Source organism: Lutjanus erythropterus, chromosome 8 (assembly GCF_056507025.1).
Source record: "Lutjanus erythropterus isolate fLutEry1 chromosome 8, fLutEry1.hap2, whole genome shotgun sequence".
Classification (NCBI taxonomy): Eukaryota; Metazoa; Chordata; class Actinopteri; order Lutjaniformes; family Lutjanidae; genus Lutjanus; species Lutjanus erythropterus.
Window position 1 is genome coordinate 6747334 of NC_139324.1, and position 18186 is coordinate 6765519.

The 18186-nt window shown below is 37.5% G+C and overlaps 1 protein-coding gene across 3 annotated transcripts in view; it reads left to right on the forward strand.

Annotated features, from left to right (window-relative positions):
- kdm6a (lysine (K)-specific demethylase 6A) overlaps window positions 1-13619 on the forward strand; it is a 71412-nt gene extending 57793 nt beyond the window's left edge. For all 3 annotated transcript variants that reach the window (XM_084724352.1, XM_084724353.1, XM_084724354.1), the window contains 12 exons: window positions 1271-1400; window positions 1595-1700; window positions 3991-4196; window positions 4526-4578; window positions 4682-4756; window positions 5725-5873; window positions 8175-8289; window positions 8392-8579; window positions 11236-11377; window positions 11475-11601; window positions 11697-11867; window positions 13044-13619. In XM_084724352.1, the coding sequence (XP_084580478.1) occupies window positions 1271-1400; window positions 1595-1700; window positions 3991-4196; window positions 4526-4578; window positions 4682-4756; window positions 5725-5873; window positions 8175-8289; window positions 8392-8579; window positions 11236-11377; window positions 11475-11601; window positions 11697-11867; window positions 13044-13070 (1489 nt within the window). In that variant the 3' untranslated portion in view covers window positions 13071-13619. The remainder of the gene's footprint in view (window positions 1-1270; window positions 1401-1594; window positions 1701-3990; window positions 4197-4525; window positions 4579-4681; window positions 4757-5724; window positions 5874-8174; window positions 8290-8391; window positions 8580-11235; window positions 11378-11474; window positions 11602-11696; window positions 11868-13043) is intronic.
- Window positions 13620-18186: the final 4567 nt, after the last annotated feature.

Consider the following 18186-nt stretch of genomic DNA (forward strand, 5'->3'; position numbering starts at 1 on the left):
AAAACCTGAAGAAATTACCTTTAAAGTTATGGTCACTAACAGATACATTTAAATAAAATCCTTTTCCTCATTTAAAACGCGTTATCAATTTAAATTGAATGATTCTTTGTATTTAAATTATGTAATTACTTGAAAGGGAATGAAATCTGGGAAAGAAAGCCAAATCAAAAGGGTAAGATGGAAATGTCTATTCTCTTTTACTCTGAATGCAAAACATTTTCTCCACACATACAACCCCCCAAGTTACATATCATCAAGGGAATCAGGCATAATGAAGGGACATAGTAAAGGGATAGTTCACCCATAAATGAAAATTCAGTCATTATCTCATGCCAATTTTCAAACAAAAAAAACAAAAAAAAAACAGAAAAAGATGTATTACTTTTAACCTGAATCTTCACTGTAGATCATTAGCTTGGAGCCACGCTCACGTTCACACTTTCTGAACAGTGTGTGTGTGCTGTGATGGTGTGCGCGCGCAAATGAACGGCATGTCGGGGCTTTAGGAGACTTGAATTCCACCATGAGCAGTATGGAGGCATTTTATCTTCAATGGTCTTGTTTTGTCCAAAAACCAGAAAATATTCACATTTAAGAAGCGAAATCAGAGAATTTTCACTTTTTTGTTTTTAAAAAATGTCTCAAACCGATGAATCAATTTTTAAAATAGTTTCGGGTTAATTTAATAATCATTGCAGCTCTCAGTGTAAACCAGTTATCATTAATAAAGTAAGTCTGATTCTGATACTCTAAGAGCAGTTGTTAGAAAACACAGGTTTGTAAGTGGACTGGATGCAGCACTTGGGCTGAAGAATTCTGAAGAAATATCTATTTGCAATTATTTTTACTGATATTGCAATTGCGATATGTATTTGCAATATTAGTGGAAAGGATCGTTTTTACATTATTCTCATTTTCATTGAAAAACACATTATAACGGGTTTGGTGTGTTATTTTTTTCAGGGATCTGTTCTAATCAAAGATGTTTTCTGAAGTCTAGAGAACAATATGTTGCCCAGGACACTCCTGCAACACCACAATATTTAATTTAATGATATTTTGACACACATTTCACCTTTAACAAATTATGTGCATCCTGTAATATGCAGTAGACACTGCAGTGAAATGATAAAAGATGAAGGTGTGAGGTTACGTGGGTCAGAGGCTCACTTGTGTTTTGCTCTCCTCACTACCTTGTGTTGCATATGTAGAATTACCAGCTTGTTTTTACCTGAGCTGACCTGATCTCTGTCTCCTGCTCCGGCTGCAGGAACCTGGGGAAGAACGGTCTGTCGACGAGCAGCATCCTCCTGGACAAGTGTCCCCCGCCACGACCCCCTCGCCCGCCCTCTCCTCCACTGCCAAAGGACAAACTCAACCCCCCGACGCCCAGTATTTATGTGCGTGCAAACACACCGTAGAAGGAGAAATATTCATGATGTTGTTGTGTGTGGTGTTAGAGCGACAGTATCTTGGCTACAGCGCTAAACACAAACACTGTCCGTTTAGCTTTTTAATGTGTTGATTCTCCCGATCAGTCTGGAGGCAGTCCACGTCCCCTGACCTCCCTCTCTGTCCCCTCTCTGACACACAGCTCGAAAACAAGAGGGACGCCTTCTACCCTCCCCTCCATCAGTTCTGCACCAACCCTGCCAACCCGGTCACCGTCATCAGAGGACTGGCTGGAGCGCTCAAACTAGGTACGAGGCTGCTGCACTGCACCACACGCTCGGTCTTTGACTTTGTACCATCTAAACGTGTTTGATTTTAGCTCTAACGTGGTCTCTGCTGCAGCTGTGAGCACGAGCAGCTGGATGTTGCTGTCTTTTCCAGCCTCACGTGGCTCTGTGGGTGTGTCGCTGTAATCACAGGAGGGAGAGTGTGGATGAGTTTGACATATATGACAACAGCACCACCTGCAAGTGGAAAATGTTACTGCACGTGTTTGCTGTAGAGAGAATTAGTCTGACTTGCCAAGAATTTACAAACATCTGCTCCTCTATTACAATGACTGCTCGTCTGTTATGTAAAACTCTGATCTGGCAAATTGTCCCCTGCTTATTCTCCTGATTTTTATTTTTATTTATTTTATACACAGTTCATACACAGTCTTGAAAGTGAAGTGAAAAAGTTAAGTAAAAAATACTTAATCTTAACCTGAATGTTTTTTTTTTAATATGCTTAAATTTTATTATACTTGGAAAATGTATAATTTTCAACATAATTTGGTGTTTAATCGACTAAATTACTTATGTAAACAAAAATCTGTTAATATTTGAAATGAAACAGGAAAAAAGATCTTATTGTGATTAGTTTGACTGATATTGCAATTGCAGTATAATTAGCAACATTAGAGGGAATGATGATTTTACATTATTCTCGTTCCCATTGGAAAACATTAAATGTATGGTCAATAGTAAGAGCAGAATCTCGACAAATAATGAAGGAAGAAATTCACTCAGGCGGCATCGACTGAGGAACATTTTATCTTTGTACAAAGCACACCTGTGGAGAGCCACTTGAATTTCCCTGCTGCACAAATACATCAATGTACTCATGGTCCTACTTGAGGACCATGAGTACAAATCATATGATGTATGATGGTGTGATTTATGCAGAGATCTGTATCAAACAGAGATGCTCTCTGAGGTCTGCAGAATATGACGTGTAGAACAGGACATCTCTGCAGCATGACAATATTTAATTTAAAAAGATATTTTGACACACATTTCGTCTTTAACAAATAATCTGACTCCTTCGATTTGAAAATTGCAGTAAGCCATATTGTGATTTCAATACAATTATAATTAATTGTTCAGCCCTATTGTGATGTATTCATAGCAGGATAAATCCTCTGATGATCCCTTACTCTGGAAATTAGTAGGTGCTGCAACTAAAAATTATTTTCATAGTTTTCATAGAGAATTTGAACATTTTCTCTCAAAAATTTACTCAAATCAATTAATTGATTGATTATTAAAATAGTTGGTGATTAATTTAATAATAAGCGATTGATTATAAACAGATAAATACTGATTCATCTTTGTAGCTCTGATGCTGTTGATGACTGTAGTAAGAAGTTTTATAGACCCAGCTGAGACAGATGTGTTAATATGCCGAGGACAGTGAGGGCAGAAGGATTAAACATTGTGATGCTGTTTTTTGTGTGTTCACTTTTCACTTTATCACTATATCATCATGTCAGAGCCCCGCTTTCATATTTGTTCATTTTGGAGGCTTCATTGCCACAAAATATCAGGATCATTTATTAGGCCTAATAAGTTGAAGACTAAAGTTCACTTTTCATGAACACTTTTCTTCTTTTAACTGATTTAATTGTGGAAACTGAGAGGAGATCATCAGAATTTCATGACTTGTGACTTGCATGACCTGAGCAATGACTTGACTTGACTTGCTTGATTCTCACCACACTGACTTGGGACTTGCTTCAGTCTGACTTGCACATGTGTGACATACTCCCACCTCTGCCTGTGTGCATTTTGTCTCATTGTAATGTTGATTATGTACAGGGTTCATTTTAAACATTTTTCAGGCATTTTCAAAGTACCTGAACCACAGATTTCTCAGACTCTCAAAGCATTTATCATCACGTCTGAACTGTTTGTTCAGTTGGTAAAGTTTTGACAGATTAGTCGATAATAACAGATTAATTAATAATGAAAAGAATTGATAGTTGCTCTCTGGTCTCCTTAGAAAATGTAAATATTTAATCAAGTCAAGTCAAGTCCTTTCAAGACATCTGTGTCAAGTCTGAAGTCATGAACACAAAGTCAAGTCTTTTATCACCTGTCCACCTCTGTGACTCACCTGGTTCTCCTTCAGTCAGTAGATGAACGTAACAGAATATTTGAAAATGACTTTATTTATGAATATGAATGTTAGTGATTATAAATGAAATCATGAAATCTTGAATTTAATTATCTTTTTAATTGGCACTTGTCTCTAACTGCTCTTCTTCCTGGAGAACAGATCTGGGCCTGTTCTCCACTAAGACCCTGGTGGAGGCCAACCCGGACCATCTGGTGGAGGTGCGGACCCAGCTGGCTCAGCCCACCGATGAGAACTGGGACCCCAGCGGCAGCAAGATGATGTGGCGCTGTGAGAGCAGCCGCTCCCACACAACCATCATCAAATACGCTCAGTACCAGGCCTCCTCCTTCCAGGAGTCTCTGCGGGTCAGTGAGACATGGACACACACACGCACACACACACACACACACACACACACACACACACACACACACACACACACACACACACACACACACACACACACACACAGTAATAGTATAGTAATATAGAGCTGCAGCAATTAATTGATTTTCAAGTTAGTCCCCTACTATTTTGATAATTGATTAATCATCTTGTCAGTTTTTAAAATAAAATCTTTGATGTAAGAATTATGCCTTAAATGTAGTTTTACAAACTGAATAACTGATGCTTCGCTTATTCCAAAGTGTTTCTCTAAAAGTTTACAATATTTTCGATGCTTTTGTTGTGACAGGAGGAAAATGAGAAGAAGAAGGAGATGGAAGCAGAAGCAGGTTCCTCAGACAGGTGAGTTTTCCCTTTTCCTTTCAGTCTCTTCAGATTTTGAATTTCAGCGTCTGCATTTTTGTTTTTGTGTTGCTAACTGGATTCTCCTCTCGTGCTTTGTCAGCATGATGCGACGCAGGAAAGGTCCTTTCAAACACATCAAGTTTGGCACCAACATCGACCTGTCTGATGAAAAGAAGTGAGTGAACTGTTGAAAACATCAGACCACATTTCCCTCAAAATATCTGGTTGCATAAATCATCAGATATCCTTTACTCACATTATGTTGTTTTTATGTTGTATGTCCATCCCATTCTTTTGAAAGTGATATCTCTATCTTTGGTTCTGTGATTTGGATATTGCACTTGGCAATGTTGCAGTTTTGACCATATTGCAATTAAATGTGCAGCCCTAAAATGTATTTATCAATAATTAATTGATAGTCTAGAAATTGCAGTGAATGTGCCTCAGGTCACTGTGACATCGCAACACATTTTTGGCCACAACTCAAGAATTTCTACACTAATGTTATGACATATTTCACACAAATGTCTGCTACAATAAACTGATGAAGTGTTGATGTATCCAGAAGGTCAACTTCATTGTTCTAATTATTTTCTGGCCATGATTCAACACTATAACTCAGGAACAGAAGGGCAAACTGTGACCATGTTTCACTTAATTGGCACCTCTTATGACCCCAAAGTTAAGGGGATGAGGGGAGAAACAATGTACAATAAACTGAGGAAAAAGGAACAGGAAGCTGGAAATAAATGCAGCAACCAAAGATTTATTCACCAAAAACAAAATGTACTTCCAACAAAATCATTAAATGGTTAACTAAAGGCAAGCTTACAAAAAAACAAGGATAAGCTGAATGAAACTAATGAAAAACTTTAGCAAGTAATGTTTCACCAAAAACAAACAAATAAACAGCATGTTTCTTACTGGGAATTATTCACTGGAAACACACAGGTCAATATGGTTCTAACTTACATTTCAGCAAAAATACTTTGATTAAATTCCTTCAAAGTCTTTACCACATACATTTAAGGGTCAGATGTGGATGTAAACTGTAACCTGACTGGTTGGTCGCTGCACACAGCCAGCAGGGAATAATGTGCTTATAACTGTTAGATGCTAATCTGTAATGTTTGTCCTCTACAGGTGGAAACAGCAGCTTCAGGAGTTGTCTAAACTTCCAGCTTTTGCCAGGGTGGTGTCGGCCGGTAACCTGCTCAGCCACGTCGGACACACCATCCTGGGCATGAACACTGTCCAGCTCTACATGAAGGTCCCAGGGAGCAGGACACCAGGTACACGCGGACAAAATAAATACTGCTGTTGTCTGTTTTGTCATTCTGCTACAGATGAGTATTATGGACAGACATAAGGGGAGAAAGGGGAGAGGAGGAATATAATCTCCATAGGTATGTTTCCATTGAGTGTTTCAGGTGTTTACAGTCTGCAAGCTCACAACTAGATGCTGCTAAATCCTACACACTGGTCCTTTAAGTCCAAAAGTCAAGAATAAAGTCAAACTATCAGTGTTAGTGCAGGTGTGGGTGCCACAATATATTTGTCTCGACAGCCGTGGTGTTTTTTATTGATAGCATGTTAATAATTCAGTGCTTCTTGAGCACAGTTTTGGTTACAGACTCTCTCTGTCTCCCCACACTGATATTTTTAGTGTCATTCATTTGTCAGAAAAGAGACAAAATGCACAATAAACAAAGTTAAAGATGAATTTGATTGGTCAAACTCAAACAATCACACTTTATTTGCGTGACACCTTTCATACAGGTTAATGCAGATTGACTGAAATGTAACAGATGACTGACAAATCAATCCAAGACTGAGAACTAGATAAAATCATTACGGAAAACAGACAAAACAAAAATAATAAAAACAAATCAAATAGATAAAAAGGATAAAAACAAAAAAATACAGACAATTCTAAAAAATATACATAATGTTGAATAAGATAAAGTAAAATTGAAGAAATTTAATCAAATAAAACAAAAATAAGATTAATGTCTGAGCATTAATGTCACAGGATAATATTGTTATTATGAATTCTGTTGGTCTGATAATTGTAGTTAAAAATCTGAAGTTGTGACAGGTATAAGAAAAAATAAATCAGAGTATGAATGTTTGTTTTGTTTTTTAATTTGAGATTTTGAGAATAAAGTCAAAAATAAATAGTCAGAATTAAGTTAAAATAACATTTTATATTAATGCTCAAAATACAAAATAATGTTTTACATTAACAGATAGGACCTGTGGGATGTAGCACCTCATTGTCATGGGGGTCCTATAGACACAAATACAAAATAAAACAACAGCGTTACATAACAGATGTACAGTATATACACACAGCTCCCCCTCTCCCACTCACACCCCCAGCCCACTGCTGCAACAGAAAACCTGGACACCATGACCTGGATAATAAATCAATAACGGCAGCACAAAGAAACAATTTTAAATACAAATTATAAGCATAAGCCGTTTGTTTTCCTGATGAGGAAAATAAAAAGGTCCTGAAGCAGCAGGAAGAGATGGTAGAGCTGAAGAAAGGAGGAAGATTATTCCAGTCAGATGGAGCTTTGCAGTGTTCAAAGAGCGGCGTTCATTGAACGTGTTTATATTTTTGGTGAATTGAACGAATCAGTTTGCAATTAATGAATAAGAATGTGAGTCAGTTGTCTTCTAGATTTAGGCTGCATACTGAGATTTTGATGTAGTTCCCTCTTTGTCATTCATAAAATAACATTTACATATATACAGTAGATTGGTTGAAGAGATAAAAGTTGTATTTCTCTGGTGGAGTGCTGAGGATGAATGTATCAGTGTATCAGTGATGCTCTGATGGTAGAGGGACACCAATGATGCTCGGGGCTGTTTTAATGACCTGTCGGAGAGTCCTCCTGTCCTGTCCTGTCCTGTCCTGTCCCATGATGCCAGTTTGTGACGTTTCCCGTCAGGATGGATTCTATTGATCCTCTGCAGAGATTGTCAAGAACTCTGCAAGAGAATTTTACCTTCTTAAGTTTCCTGAAGAAATCCAGCCGTGTGTTTCTGAGTCTTCTTTACCAGGGTGGAGGTGTGTGACATCCACGACAGGTTTTCTGTGATGTTGACTCCCAGGAACTTGAAACTGTTCACCTGCTCTACTTCAGCTCCACTGATGTAGACAGAGCTGTGCATTTTCACATCCTGTCTCCAAAAAAATCAACAACCAGCTTCTTGGTTCTGCTGTCTTTGGTTGTTTTTTGTGTATCTCTCTGCAAAACTGTCGATTGTCTCCTGATTTGTGGTCTCATCGTTGTCTGGATTCTGGCCGATGACGGTGATGTCAGAGTTTTCTCCATGTCTGGGATGCACAGCATGAACAGGAGTGGGCGGAGCACACAGCCCCAGGGCTGAGGAAAAGTGTCAGAGGTGTTCTCATAGACAGTGTCAGCATAATCAATACTAAGTCGTATCAACTGAGAAATAATTCTTTTTCTGACTTGATAAAATTCTTCCTCCTCTCTTTGTTTCTCCTGATGCTTGACCCTGATACTCGTCTGTTTTATTCCTGATGATGATGGTAATTCTATCCTTTTGTCTTGTAGGTCACCAAGAGAACAACAACTTCTGTTCCGTCAACATCAACATCGGCCCTGGGGACTGTGAGTGGTTCGCTGTACCTGAGACGTACTGGGGCGTCATCAACGACTTTTGTGAAAAGTACGTCACCGCAAACAATAACTTTAAAGTTTCCTCAGCCGATCCCCAGAGTTTGATACTGACGTCTCTGCACGTTTCTGTTTTATTTACCTCCTCTCACAGGAACAACATCAACTTCCTGATGGGTTCTTGGTGGCCCAACTTGGAGGACCTGTATGAGACCAATGTGCCTGTTTACCGCTTCATCCAGCGTCCCGGGGACCTGGTGTGGCTCAACACAGGCACTATTCACTGGGTTCAGGCCATCGGCTGGTGCAACAACATCGCGTGGAATGTTGGTCCCCTCACAGGTGAGGAAGAGGAGGGACATCACTCAGGCCGGGACAAAACTTTTATCTCCTGATTCAGTACTATCATGATACTTTATAATATCCGATATGGATTACAATTCTACAAGTATGATGAGTCACTGTTACCATTTATTGCGATTTTTTTTATCACTAGACCATACACTCCAAGAGACTGTATATGATGAGTCATATTTCCAAAAGCAGTGCACCACGTCAGTCAGTCTGTCTGAATTTCAAATCCAACAGCATCATCACTGTAAATAAAAATAGTTCTGCGACTTTCAAGTTAACACACTGCAATAGATTTTTGAGTTTTGAGCCCAACTCAAACCTTAAAGTTTTGAAATAAACTTGAAAAACTTTTGCTGACCTGTAATCTTCAGTTGAGATAATTAACTTTTTTTCTTTAGATAAACTTGAACTCTTGATTTTTAGAAAAAAAAAAAAAAAGGTCACTGTGTGCTGCAAACCTGATTCATCTTTTTTATAGTGGCTGAAAAATTAAATAGTTCTAATTGAAAATATACAAATTTCAACATTTACTTTCATTTACTCAATATTCTTTTCAGTCCAGTGTTTTGAGTTTCTGAAATTCAAAACGCTTCAAGTGTATCTAAAGAAGAAAAGTAAATTATCTCAACAAAAGATCAAACTTTTTCAGAACTTAAGAATTTGAGTTGCGCAAAAACTCAAATCTATTGCAATCTGTTGCCTTGAAATTTTGAGTTTTTTAACTTTTTTTTTTTTTTTTTTTTCAGTGTGTAAGCATTGCTTAGTTTTTTTTGGTTATAGTTTTAGTCATAATCCTCTTGGACAGATGATCCTGTCATGGAGTTTGTTGGAGGATATTTCTCCTGGCTGTAAAAACTCCAATGAGATGTAAACACAGCTTGAAGTGTGTTTAGTCATCTAGACGGAGAATGTGTTACTGACACGTTCTTTAGTATCATAGAAAAAGGTCATTACTGATGCGTCACTGGTTATCAGACACCGATCATGTTTATTACCTAAAAAAATAGATTTTGAATACATCACTGAGGTCGTCTTCTAAATCCAACATCATGTTTCACTCAGTTGAACTCCGTTTTAAACAATCAGCAGTAATTAAACTGCATGCAAACTGAGAAACATCACGTTTATTCACTCTACATAAAGTTTAAAGTAATACAGAGTTATGTTAAATGTTGGTTAAATGAGATGGTGTCTGTTTGACTCGTAAGAAATTTAGATCTTCAACTAACGATTATTTTCATAGTTGATTCATCAGTTGATTATTTTCTCAATTAATGGATTGTCAATAGTTTGTTTTCAAATGTCACAAAATGGTGAAAATCCAATGGTGAAAGTCCAAGATGACGTCCTCAAATGTCTTTTGTCCACAACTCAAAGATATTCAGTTTACTGTCAGAGAAAAGTAAAGAAACCAGAAAATATTCACATTTAAGAAGCTGATCAGAGAATTTGAACATGTTTTTTTCTTTTTAGCTCTGTGTACATTGTTAGTTTTGACACGACTCTGTACTGCGTTATGTCAGTACATACCTGAAAGTTACTGAGTGCTGACATCCAGCAACAAGTCAAGCTTCACCAGCAGAGTGATCACACAACACTTTACTGCACTTTCACACCCTCATATTGTGATGCAAGTCATCTCATTTCCACTGGGTGTCCACACCTTGTAGTCTCACAGAAGGACAGTCATGAACACAGCGGTCCTCCCCCATTCATTTTAAATATATTAAGTATTAAAACAGCATGATAAATAACTAAATAAATATATAGTAGATAAACTATCAGCATGTGAACAGGCTTGTTTTTTTTTTTAACATTTAGCAGGCTACTTCTGAAGTATGACGTTTGTAATATTACTTTATATTAGTTTGTTCATGAGATATTCTTTACATAACATAGTATTCAAAATGACATCATTCTATCAGTTCTACTGTCCACATTCTTTAAAAGCATGAGTCCCACCTAGCAAAGGATCAACCACACCTCCTCTCTAAGATGAAAGTTTCTGTCTCGTCCTCCTCAGAGTTTCTCTGAGAGTTTTCCTAAATCACTCCTAAGCTAGTAGGACTCCTTGCTAGAAGTCTTTAGGCTAAGTTAGGAGCTCTCTGATAATCTTCTCAGAGTGTTTGTGAATTTAACCCCCTGATGTTTTGGGGTGTCTTGTGTTTTTTCCACACATCTTTAACAAGGTTTTTAATCCACAATGTGGTCCGTCCTTATCAGGAATGACCTGCTCAGTATTTGTTTGGGCTTGAATATAAGAGAAAAGTGTCCACAGGTCGTCTCTCCTTTCTTTTATCTTCTCTTTCTTTTCTTCCCACCTTACTTGTCACTGCTGATGATGATTTTGATCAGAAATGTTAATGTTAGTTAGGTTTATTGGTGCTCTGAGATAGCTGATCACTGTGATGTGGAGCATTTGTCCCATGTCCAGAGGCTGTGACTCCTCTGCAGCAGCCGTGGGTTTGACTCCCGCCTACGACCATTTACTGCGTGTCATTCCACCACTCTTTCTCCCCCTTTCCTGTCATATCTTCAGCTGTCCTATATAATTAAACACATAAAAGCCAAGAAAAAATAAAGAAAAAGCATAAGGTTTGACTGATGTCCAGATAAAAATGTCCATGTCTGTTTTTGTCCTCAGCCCATCAGTACAAGCTGGCAGTGGAGCGATACGAGTGGAACAAACTGCAGAGTGTCAAATCCATCGTTCCCATGATCCACCTCTCCTGGAACATGGCCAGGAACATCAAAGTGTCGGACCACAAGCTCTTCGAGATGATCAAGTGAGAACTCAGATTGTGATGTGACTGTTAGGACTGCTGGGTGTGTTTTTATTGTTATCCTGACACAACTGTGTGTGCGTGTTTGTGTGTGCGTCAGGTATTGTTTGTTACGGACTCTGAAGCAGTGTCAGATGCAGCGGGAACTGCTGTTGGCTGCTGGGAAAGAGCTGGTGTGGCACGGGAGGACCCAGAACGAGCCGGCACATTACTGCAGCATCTGTGAGGTGAGCGCACCTCTCCTTCATTCTTTCAGTCTGTGTTGTGTTTCTGACTCTTTCTGACTCTGTGTCCTCCCTCTCTGTGTGCCTCTTGTGCTCAGGTGGAGGTGTTTGACCTGCTGTTTGTGACCAGCGAGAGCAACAGCAGGAAAACTTACGTGGTGCACTGCCAGGACTGTGCCCGTAGGGGGAGCACTAACCTGGACAACTTCGTGGTGCTAGAGCAGTACAAGATAGAGGACCTCATGCAGGTTTATGACCAGTTCACACTCGTAAGTATCAGACACAGAATCACCAGCAGTACTGGTGTCATCGTACAGAGGCTCATTTCTGCCAACGTGATGGAAACGAGATCCTACAATACAGTAGAATGACAAACTTTCTCTAAATAAAAAAATGACTTTGTATGATGGGAAACTTCTGCAGTATCTCAAATAAAATACATAATATCACAAAATAATGAGTTAGCATCTCAAAAAAAGGATTTAATATCTCTAAAATAATAAGAAACCTGCACAAAATAATTACTTAGTATCTCAAAATGATGTCATAACACAAAATAGGGACAATAACGATTTAATTCAAGGATGGACAATTATTTTTCATGGGGGGCCACATGAGAAATTGATCAGGCTGCTGTGAGCCAAATACAAATGATACAAGGTCCTAATAATGACCAAATCTCTAATAATGGAATGGTCAGAAGTGCTCTGTATATACTGTTGGTTACCCTTTCTGGTTTGATGAATGAATTGTAGGTTAATATTTTGTTGCCAGTGTCCAAAACTTGATGTTTTACAGAGTACCATGCATGCTGCATACAGGCTGCTACAATAGTAGCAGCAAAAGTGGAAGGACAACATAAACTACATGATGTACAACTTTATGTGAATAAAGTTACAGTTTAATATAAAAGATACAGTTCATTATCATTACCAAAGAATACAGCAATGATATGATTTAACAACACAAAATAATGACTTAGCATCTCAAAATAGTGATGTAGCAACACAAAATATCAAAAATAGATCTAGTATCTGAAAATAATGACTTAGCATTTCAAAAATTGACCTGGTAACACAAACTAAAGACATGGTATCGCAGAAAAAATCTTAACATCTTAAAAAATGACTTAGCATGTCAAAGTGATGATTTAACAACACAAAGTAATGACATTGCAAAAAAAAAAGGTCTTAGTCTTAATAACAAAATAATGACATAGTATCTCAAAAAATACTTCTAATATCAAAATAATGAGTTGGTATCACAAAATAATATGAACTTTGTAAAATAATTGCTGATTACTTTGATATAATACCATTACTAAACTATTTTTTGGCAGAAAATGGCTTCAGTAGCCTTCATGATGCCCACTTTAATGTCACATATCAAAGTTTGTTGAGATTTGTGCGCAGAGCTGAGTGTGTTCTTTCTTCATGTCCCTCCAGGCGAGTCCCCTGCCTTCCTCCTCTTGATGGTAACACTGTTGTTCTGAGGACAGTTAGAACCACAATGGACTCAATCGGAAACTCTCCGGAAAAAAACTTTTGTTTTTCTGATATTCAGGAAGTAAGCCGGCAGTCCTCAAACGGCGCTCTGTAGCTATCCCATAAGGCAGCTGCGTGAAAGCTGTGTGTCTATGCAACCTGCCCAGAGTGGCGTGTCTCCCCCCAGTGGACTGGAGGGGGGCAGCCGCTCCTCCCGTCATCATGACCAGACTGTTCTACTGCTGGCCCAGCTGGACTCCACTAGAAAATAAACACAAAATCCCACATAAAAATGATGAATTAAAGTTTTGTACATATTATGTTTTAACTGGCAACATCGTCATACAAAGACTACTGACTTGATAGTTTTCTTTTTCCATTTTTGTATTCTGTTTGTGAGTTGACACAAGAGCTTTGTTCCCTCCCCTCCATGAGATGAGTAATTAGCATAGCTGGTCTTTTGTATGTTAGACACCTCCTTGGTCAGGAAAAGAAGATAAAAACTGTTTTGTAATGTGAAAAGTTGAGTGACACATTCTTTCCCCCCCCATTTTTTTTTTTTTTTTTTTTTTTTTTTAATCAATTAAAACATTGGAACTATGGCGAGTCTTTGGTTACTTTGAGGCGAGGGAGAGGAAATCATTTGTAGACAAACAGCCAAGTCACAGAGAAAAAGGGTTGCACATAGACAAAAGAGTGAACTTTAATTTGTGTTTTTTATTTTGATGTAAATTTACACTATTTATAAATGCATATTTATTGCTTGAAAATATTTGTTGATGGAATGCTGTAATTTTTTTCCAGAGTACCTGCCATTAAATTTGAAGGAGCCTTGTGATTTTAAGCTCGGCCCCTCATACGTTTTCTATATAAATAAAACTGCTTAGTAAGCATTGTACAGAGACCTTACCTTGAAATGGTTTTATTGTTTGAAGGATGTTTTATGAGTCAATAAACAAAAACTGTCTTTATTTAAATCTGCAGCTCTGATGTACTTTTTCAGGATTTGTGCTTTTACACTTTTGTTGTTTATGCAAGTTAAAGCCAGGAGGCTGATCAGGAAATCGGAGTTTAACGCTTAAGTTGTTCCACTAACCGAATTTCGTCTGGTCTAGTCCAAGCTAACTTAAGCCAGGCTTAAACAAGCTGCATTGTGAGCATGCAGAACAGCTGATTGTTGAAAAGACGACAGTGTCACAAAACAATAGAAAAGCAAGAGTGGTGTCTAGTGTAAATTTAAATTTGGACTTAATTTAATTTTCACAGCATCGTCAAAATGACTGAATGCATAAATCACTTCAAAACAACTTATATTTTTCTTAAACTGTAAATTTTTAGTTTTTGAATAACCATGTTCACCCCATGTCAAATTGCCAGTTGTCTTTTAAAGACTTTTATTTAATTAATATGTTTGGAACTAAAGTTAACATGTAAGTTCATACTTGGTCACACACCACATGTTTGGACATAGTACAGATCTAAAGGTATTTATTCAGTGTGGATGAGGAGTCACACTATATATAATCCTCCATACTTTTTCTTCTTATTATTTTTCTTCTGCTGGATTTTCGGCGTGTAACTTGTCCCGCACCATTGGAGCACGTACACGAAAAAGCACATCAAAATGTGTGGAAAATTCAGGACGAGTGTGCTATGACTTTTGTTAACGATTCGCTAAACCGTTGAAAAACACTCAAAAATCGCGTTTTAAAAAAACGGTTTTAATGAAATCACAGTTTTCGTTTTGGGAGATTTTCAGTGTGTTTCAGACTTTATAATGGGTGTGTATTGCGTGCAGTCATTAGAGCTAGAGTAGGTGATGTCATCACTAGAGTGGAGAGGAGCTGTAAAATCATCTAGGAATTTTCTCTTAAACTCACGTCCACGGCCACAGTGTTCACTCTACATACACAAGTTATACATCAGATTATAGGAAAAATCGAGCTGGTCACAGAGGTGTGAGCGCCGAAGCAAACAGACAAATGGTTTTGGTTGGCCGAGGTCCAAAATGACAATAAGTCCAATCAACTGCCCCATTCACTCCCATGTTAAGTGAGAGCCAAAATTTCTGGAAGAAAGCAGGTGATCCCAGTTTTTTCCATCGTGGTGGTGGCCTCAGTTTTCACACCACAGAAATAAAATTTTCACCATCGTGTTCATCAACCTGTCCTCTCACTCACCGTATGTGGTTTTTAGCTGTAGCAATAACGGTGTTTCATTAAACAGCTGTAGTTTGAGAGGTACGTTGTCTCAACTTTTGCCTCTTTTTGGAGTATTTAAAACTGACTGTCCCGTTGCTCACAGGTGATTGGTCAGTTTATCAACCTGAGTTTGCAGTTAAAACCTCATACAGAGACAATTACACCTGAAGCAGCTCAAGGTTTGAAATTATTAACAGATTAAAATGACTGTCTTTCTGTCTGTCTCTGTCTCTGTCTGTTTCTGTCTGTCTCTGTCACTCTGTCTGTTTCTGTCTGTCTTTGTCTTTCTGTGTCCATTTTTGACATTTTTGTCTGTGGTCTATTTCAACTGTTCATAAATTCAACCCTTGATCTGCTTCAGGTTAAATTCTTTCTTTCTTTTGGTCCTTTCAGTATTCATATTTCTCTGTGCTGTAACATACAGGTGATTGGCCAGTCCTGTCTTCTGATTGGTGGATTGACCTAACGCTGTCTTTTGGCTGTTCAAACCTCATACAGAGAGAATTACACCTGAAGTGTCCAATTTTGACATTGTAGAAACTTTATATACACACACAAAAGCTGTTCTTTCTATCTGTAAGGGGACTTTTACTGACATACACAGAGACACACACACACACAGACACATGCAACCTCTGATACATCTACTGCTATTAATTCTGCTGGCATTATGGTGGGGATACTAGTTGTCAGTGAGCATCAGGCACACTCAAAATTTTGTGTTTGAAATTTTCAAGTTATTGTTAACATCTTGTTGTTTGCATGTGTTTTGTTGTTGTTGTTGTTGTTGTTGTTGTTGTAGGCCATGTCTCTCCCTGTTGTGGTCATCTCTCATGTGTGTCAGCCGTGAGATGAGATGGTTTATGACTCGTAAGAACTTTAGATCTTCAACTAATGATTATTTTCATAGTTGATTAATCAGTTGATTATTTTCTCAATTAATGGATTATCAATAGTTTGTTTTCAAAATGGTGAAAAATCATCCAAGATGACGTCCTCAAATATCTTGTTTTGTCCACAACTCAAAGATATTCAGTTTACTGTCAGAGAGGAGTAAAGAAACCAGAAAATATTCACATTTAAGAAGCTGAAATCAAAGAATATGAACATGTTTTTTTCTTTTTAGCTCTGGGTACATTGTTAGTTTTGACATGACATTTACAGTGGAAACAACAACTCACTTGTAAATTTAGTTTAAAATAACTAAATTATTAGTATTATTACATTTTTAATTTCCATACTTTAAGTACATTTTATTGGTATTACTGATTTTACTTAAAACTACTACAAGGAACTTGATTTTGGAGCCTCCTGTGGACAAAAGCGGTAGTGTTTCCACCTTAACAACCATCATCTAAATGTAATCTAAAATATCTCCTGCGTCTCATGAACTACTCACTGTAAGTTTGACAGTAAAATGGAAATACTGGTCTGTTTCATTTGATTTCAAAAATGTATCTGACCCGGTGGCAGACATGAAGAATAAAGATTATATAGAAATTAGAGCTGCTAATCCATTAATAATTGATGACCAATTATTTTCATAGCTGTTTTTAAGTTTGAGTTTTGTTTTTTCTTAAGAAAAATTCTAAATTCTGTGATTTCAGCTTGTTAAATGTGAATATTTTCTGGTTTCTCGTCTTCTCTCTGACACCAAACTGAATATCTAAAACAGGACATTTGAGAATGTCATCTTGGACTTTGGGAAACACACTTTTGAACTATTTTCTGACATTTTATGAATCAAACAACTAATCAAGTAATCAAAAGAGTAACTGACAGTTGCAGCTGCAGCTATAGTAGTAAAAATAAGTTTTTTACTTTTGATACTTTAAATAAAACTTGCCGACACAAATGTACTTTTACTCAAACTATTTTTCAAGTATGGTAAATATTACCAGTGGTGGACAGTAACGAAGTACATTTACTTAAGTACTGTACTTAAGTACATTTTTTGAGTATCTGTACTTTACTTGAGTATTTGTTTTTTGGAAACTTCTGACTTTCACTCCACTACATTTCAAAGACAAATATTGTACTTTTGACTCCACTACATTTCTAGGAAGATTATTGTTACTTTTTGACTGAGCACATCGTTGAAGTCAGCTGTTGCTGTTTTTTCTTTTCTAAAATGTAATTGGTCACATGTTGTGTTCCTCACAGAAGGAAACCAATCACAGTAGCTCCTCTCAAATGGGATTGATGTAAAAGCAGAAATACGTCCAGGCGCGCTGTAACAAGAACAAGCAAACTCTCCCTCTTTCATTCAAACAAAATGTGGTAATGGTGACGGCAGGAGAAAGACAAAATGAAATCTCAAGATGTAATTATAATTATTAATTATTCCAGGTAGCTTTTAAAGTTGGATTGTTTTTATCAGGGTGTAAAATACAGCATAATTCATGTATATATACTGCCTCTGAGGACAGAAAGAAATCTCAGTTATTTAACAGACTTGTAGAACTCCTCACAGTTATCTTCAATCTAATTTTATGATGTGATTTTAATACAGTTACATCAGAAAATGACAATAACTGTCCTTTTAGTTTTTGATTGTATTTCTATGCTGAAGTTTTTATAGGTGTTTCTATAAGCTTTGTGTAGCAGAGTGGTTCTACAAGCAGGTCAGTGCATCATTAGATGGTTTCAGAGAGTTACAGGCATAGACATATATACTTAGATGCCTCATTGAACGGGTTGGCCCGTTGCTGCGATACGTCGGCGTGTCCACCATGTTGGATGTGGCAGAACTGCCCCGTAAACTAATGCAAGGAAATGGACCGAACTTTATAAAGTGCCTTTCTACAAAGTGATTTAAATTAATGCCCTTTATTCACCCATTCACACACACACTAATATATTTGGGAAACAAATAGGCATCAAAAACAACGTATGTAACTTTT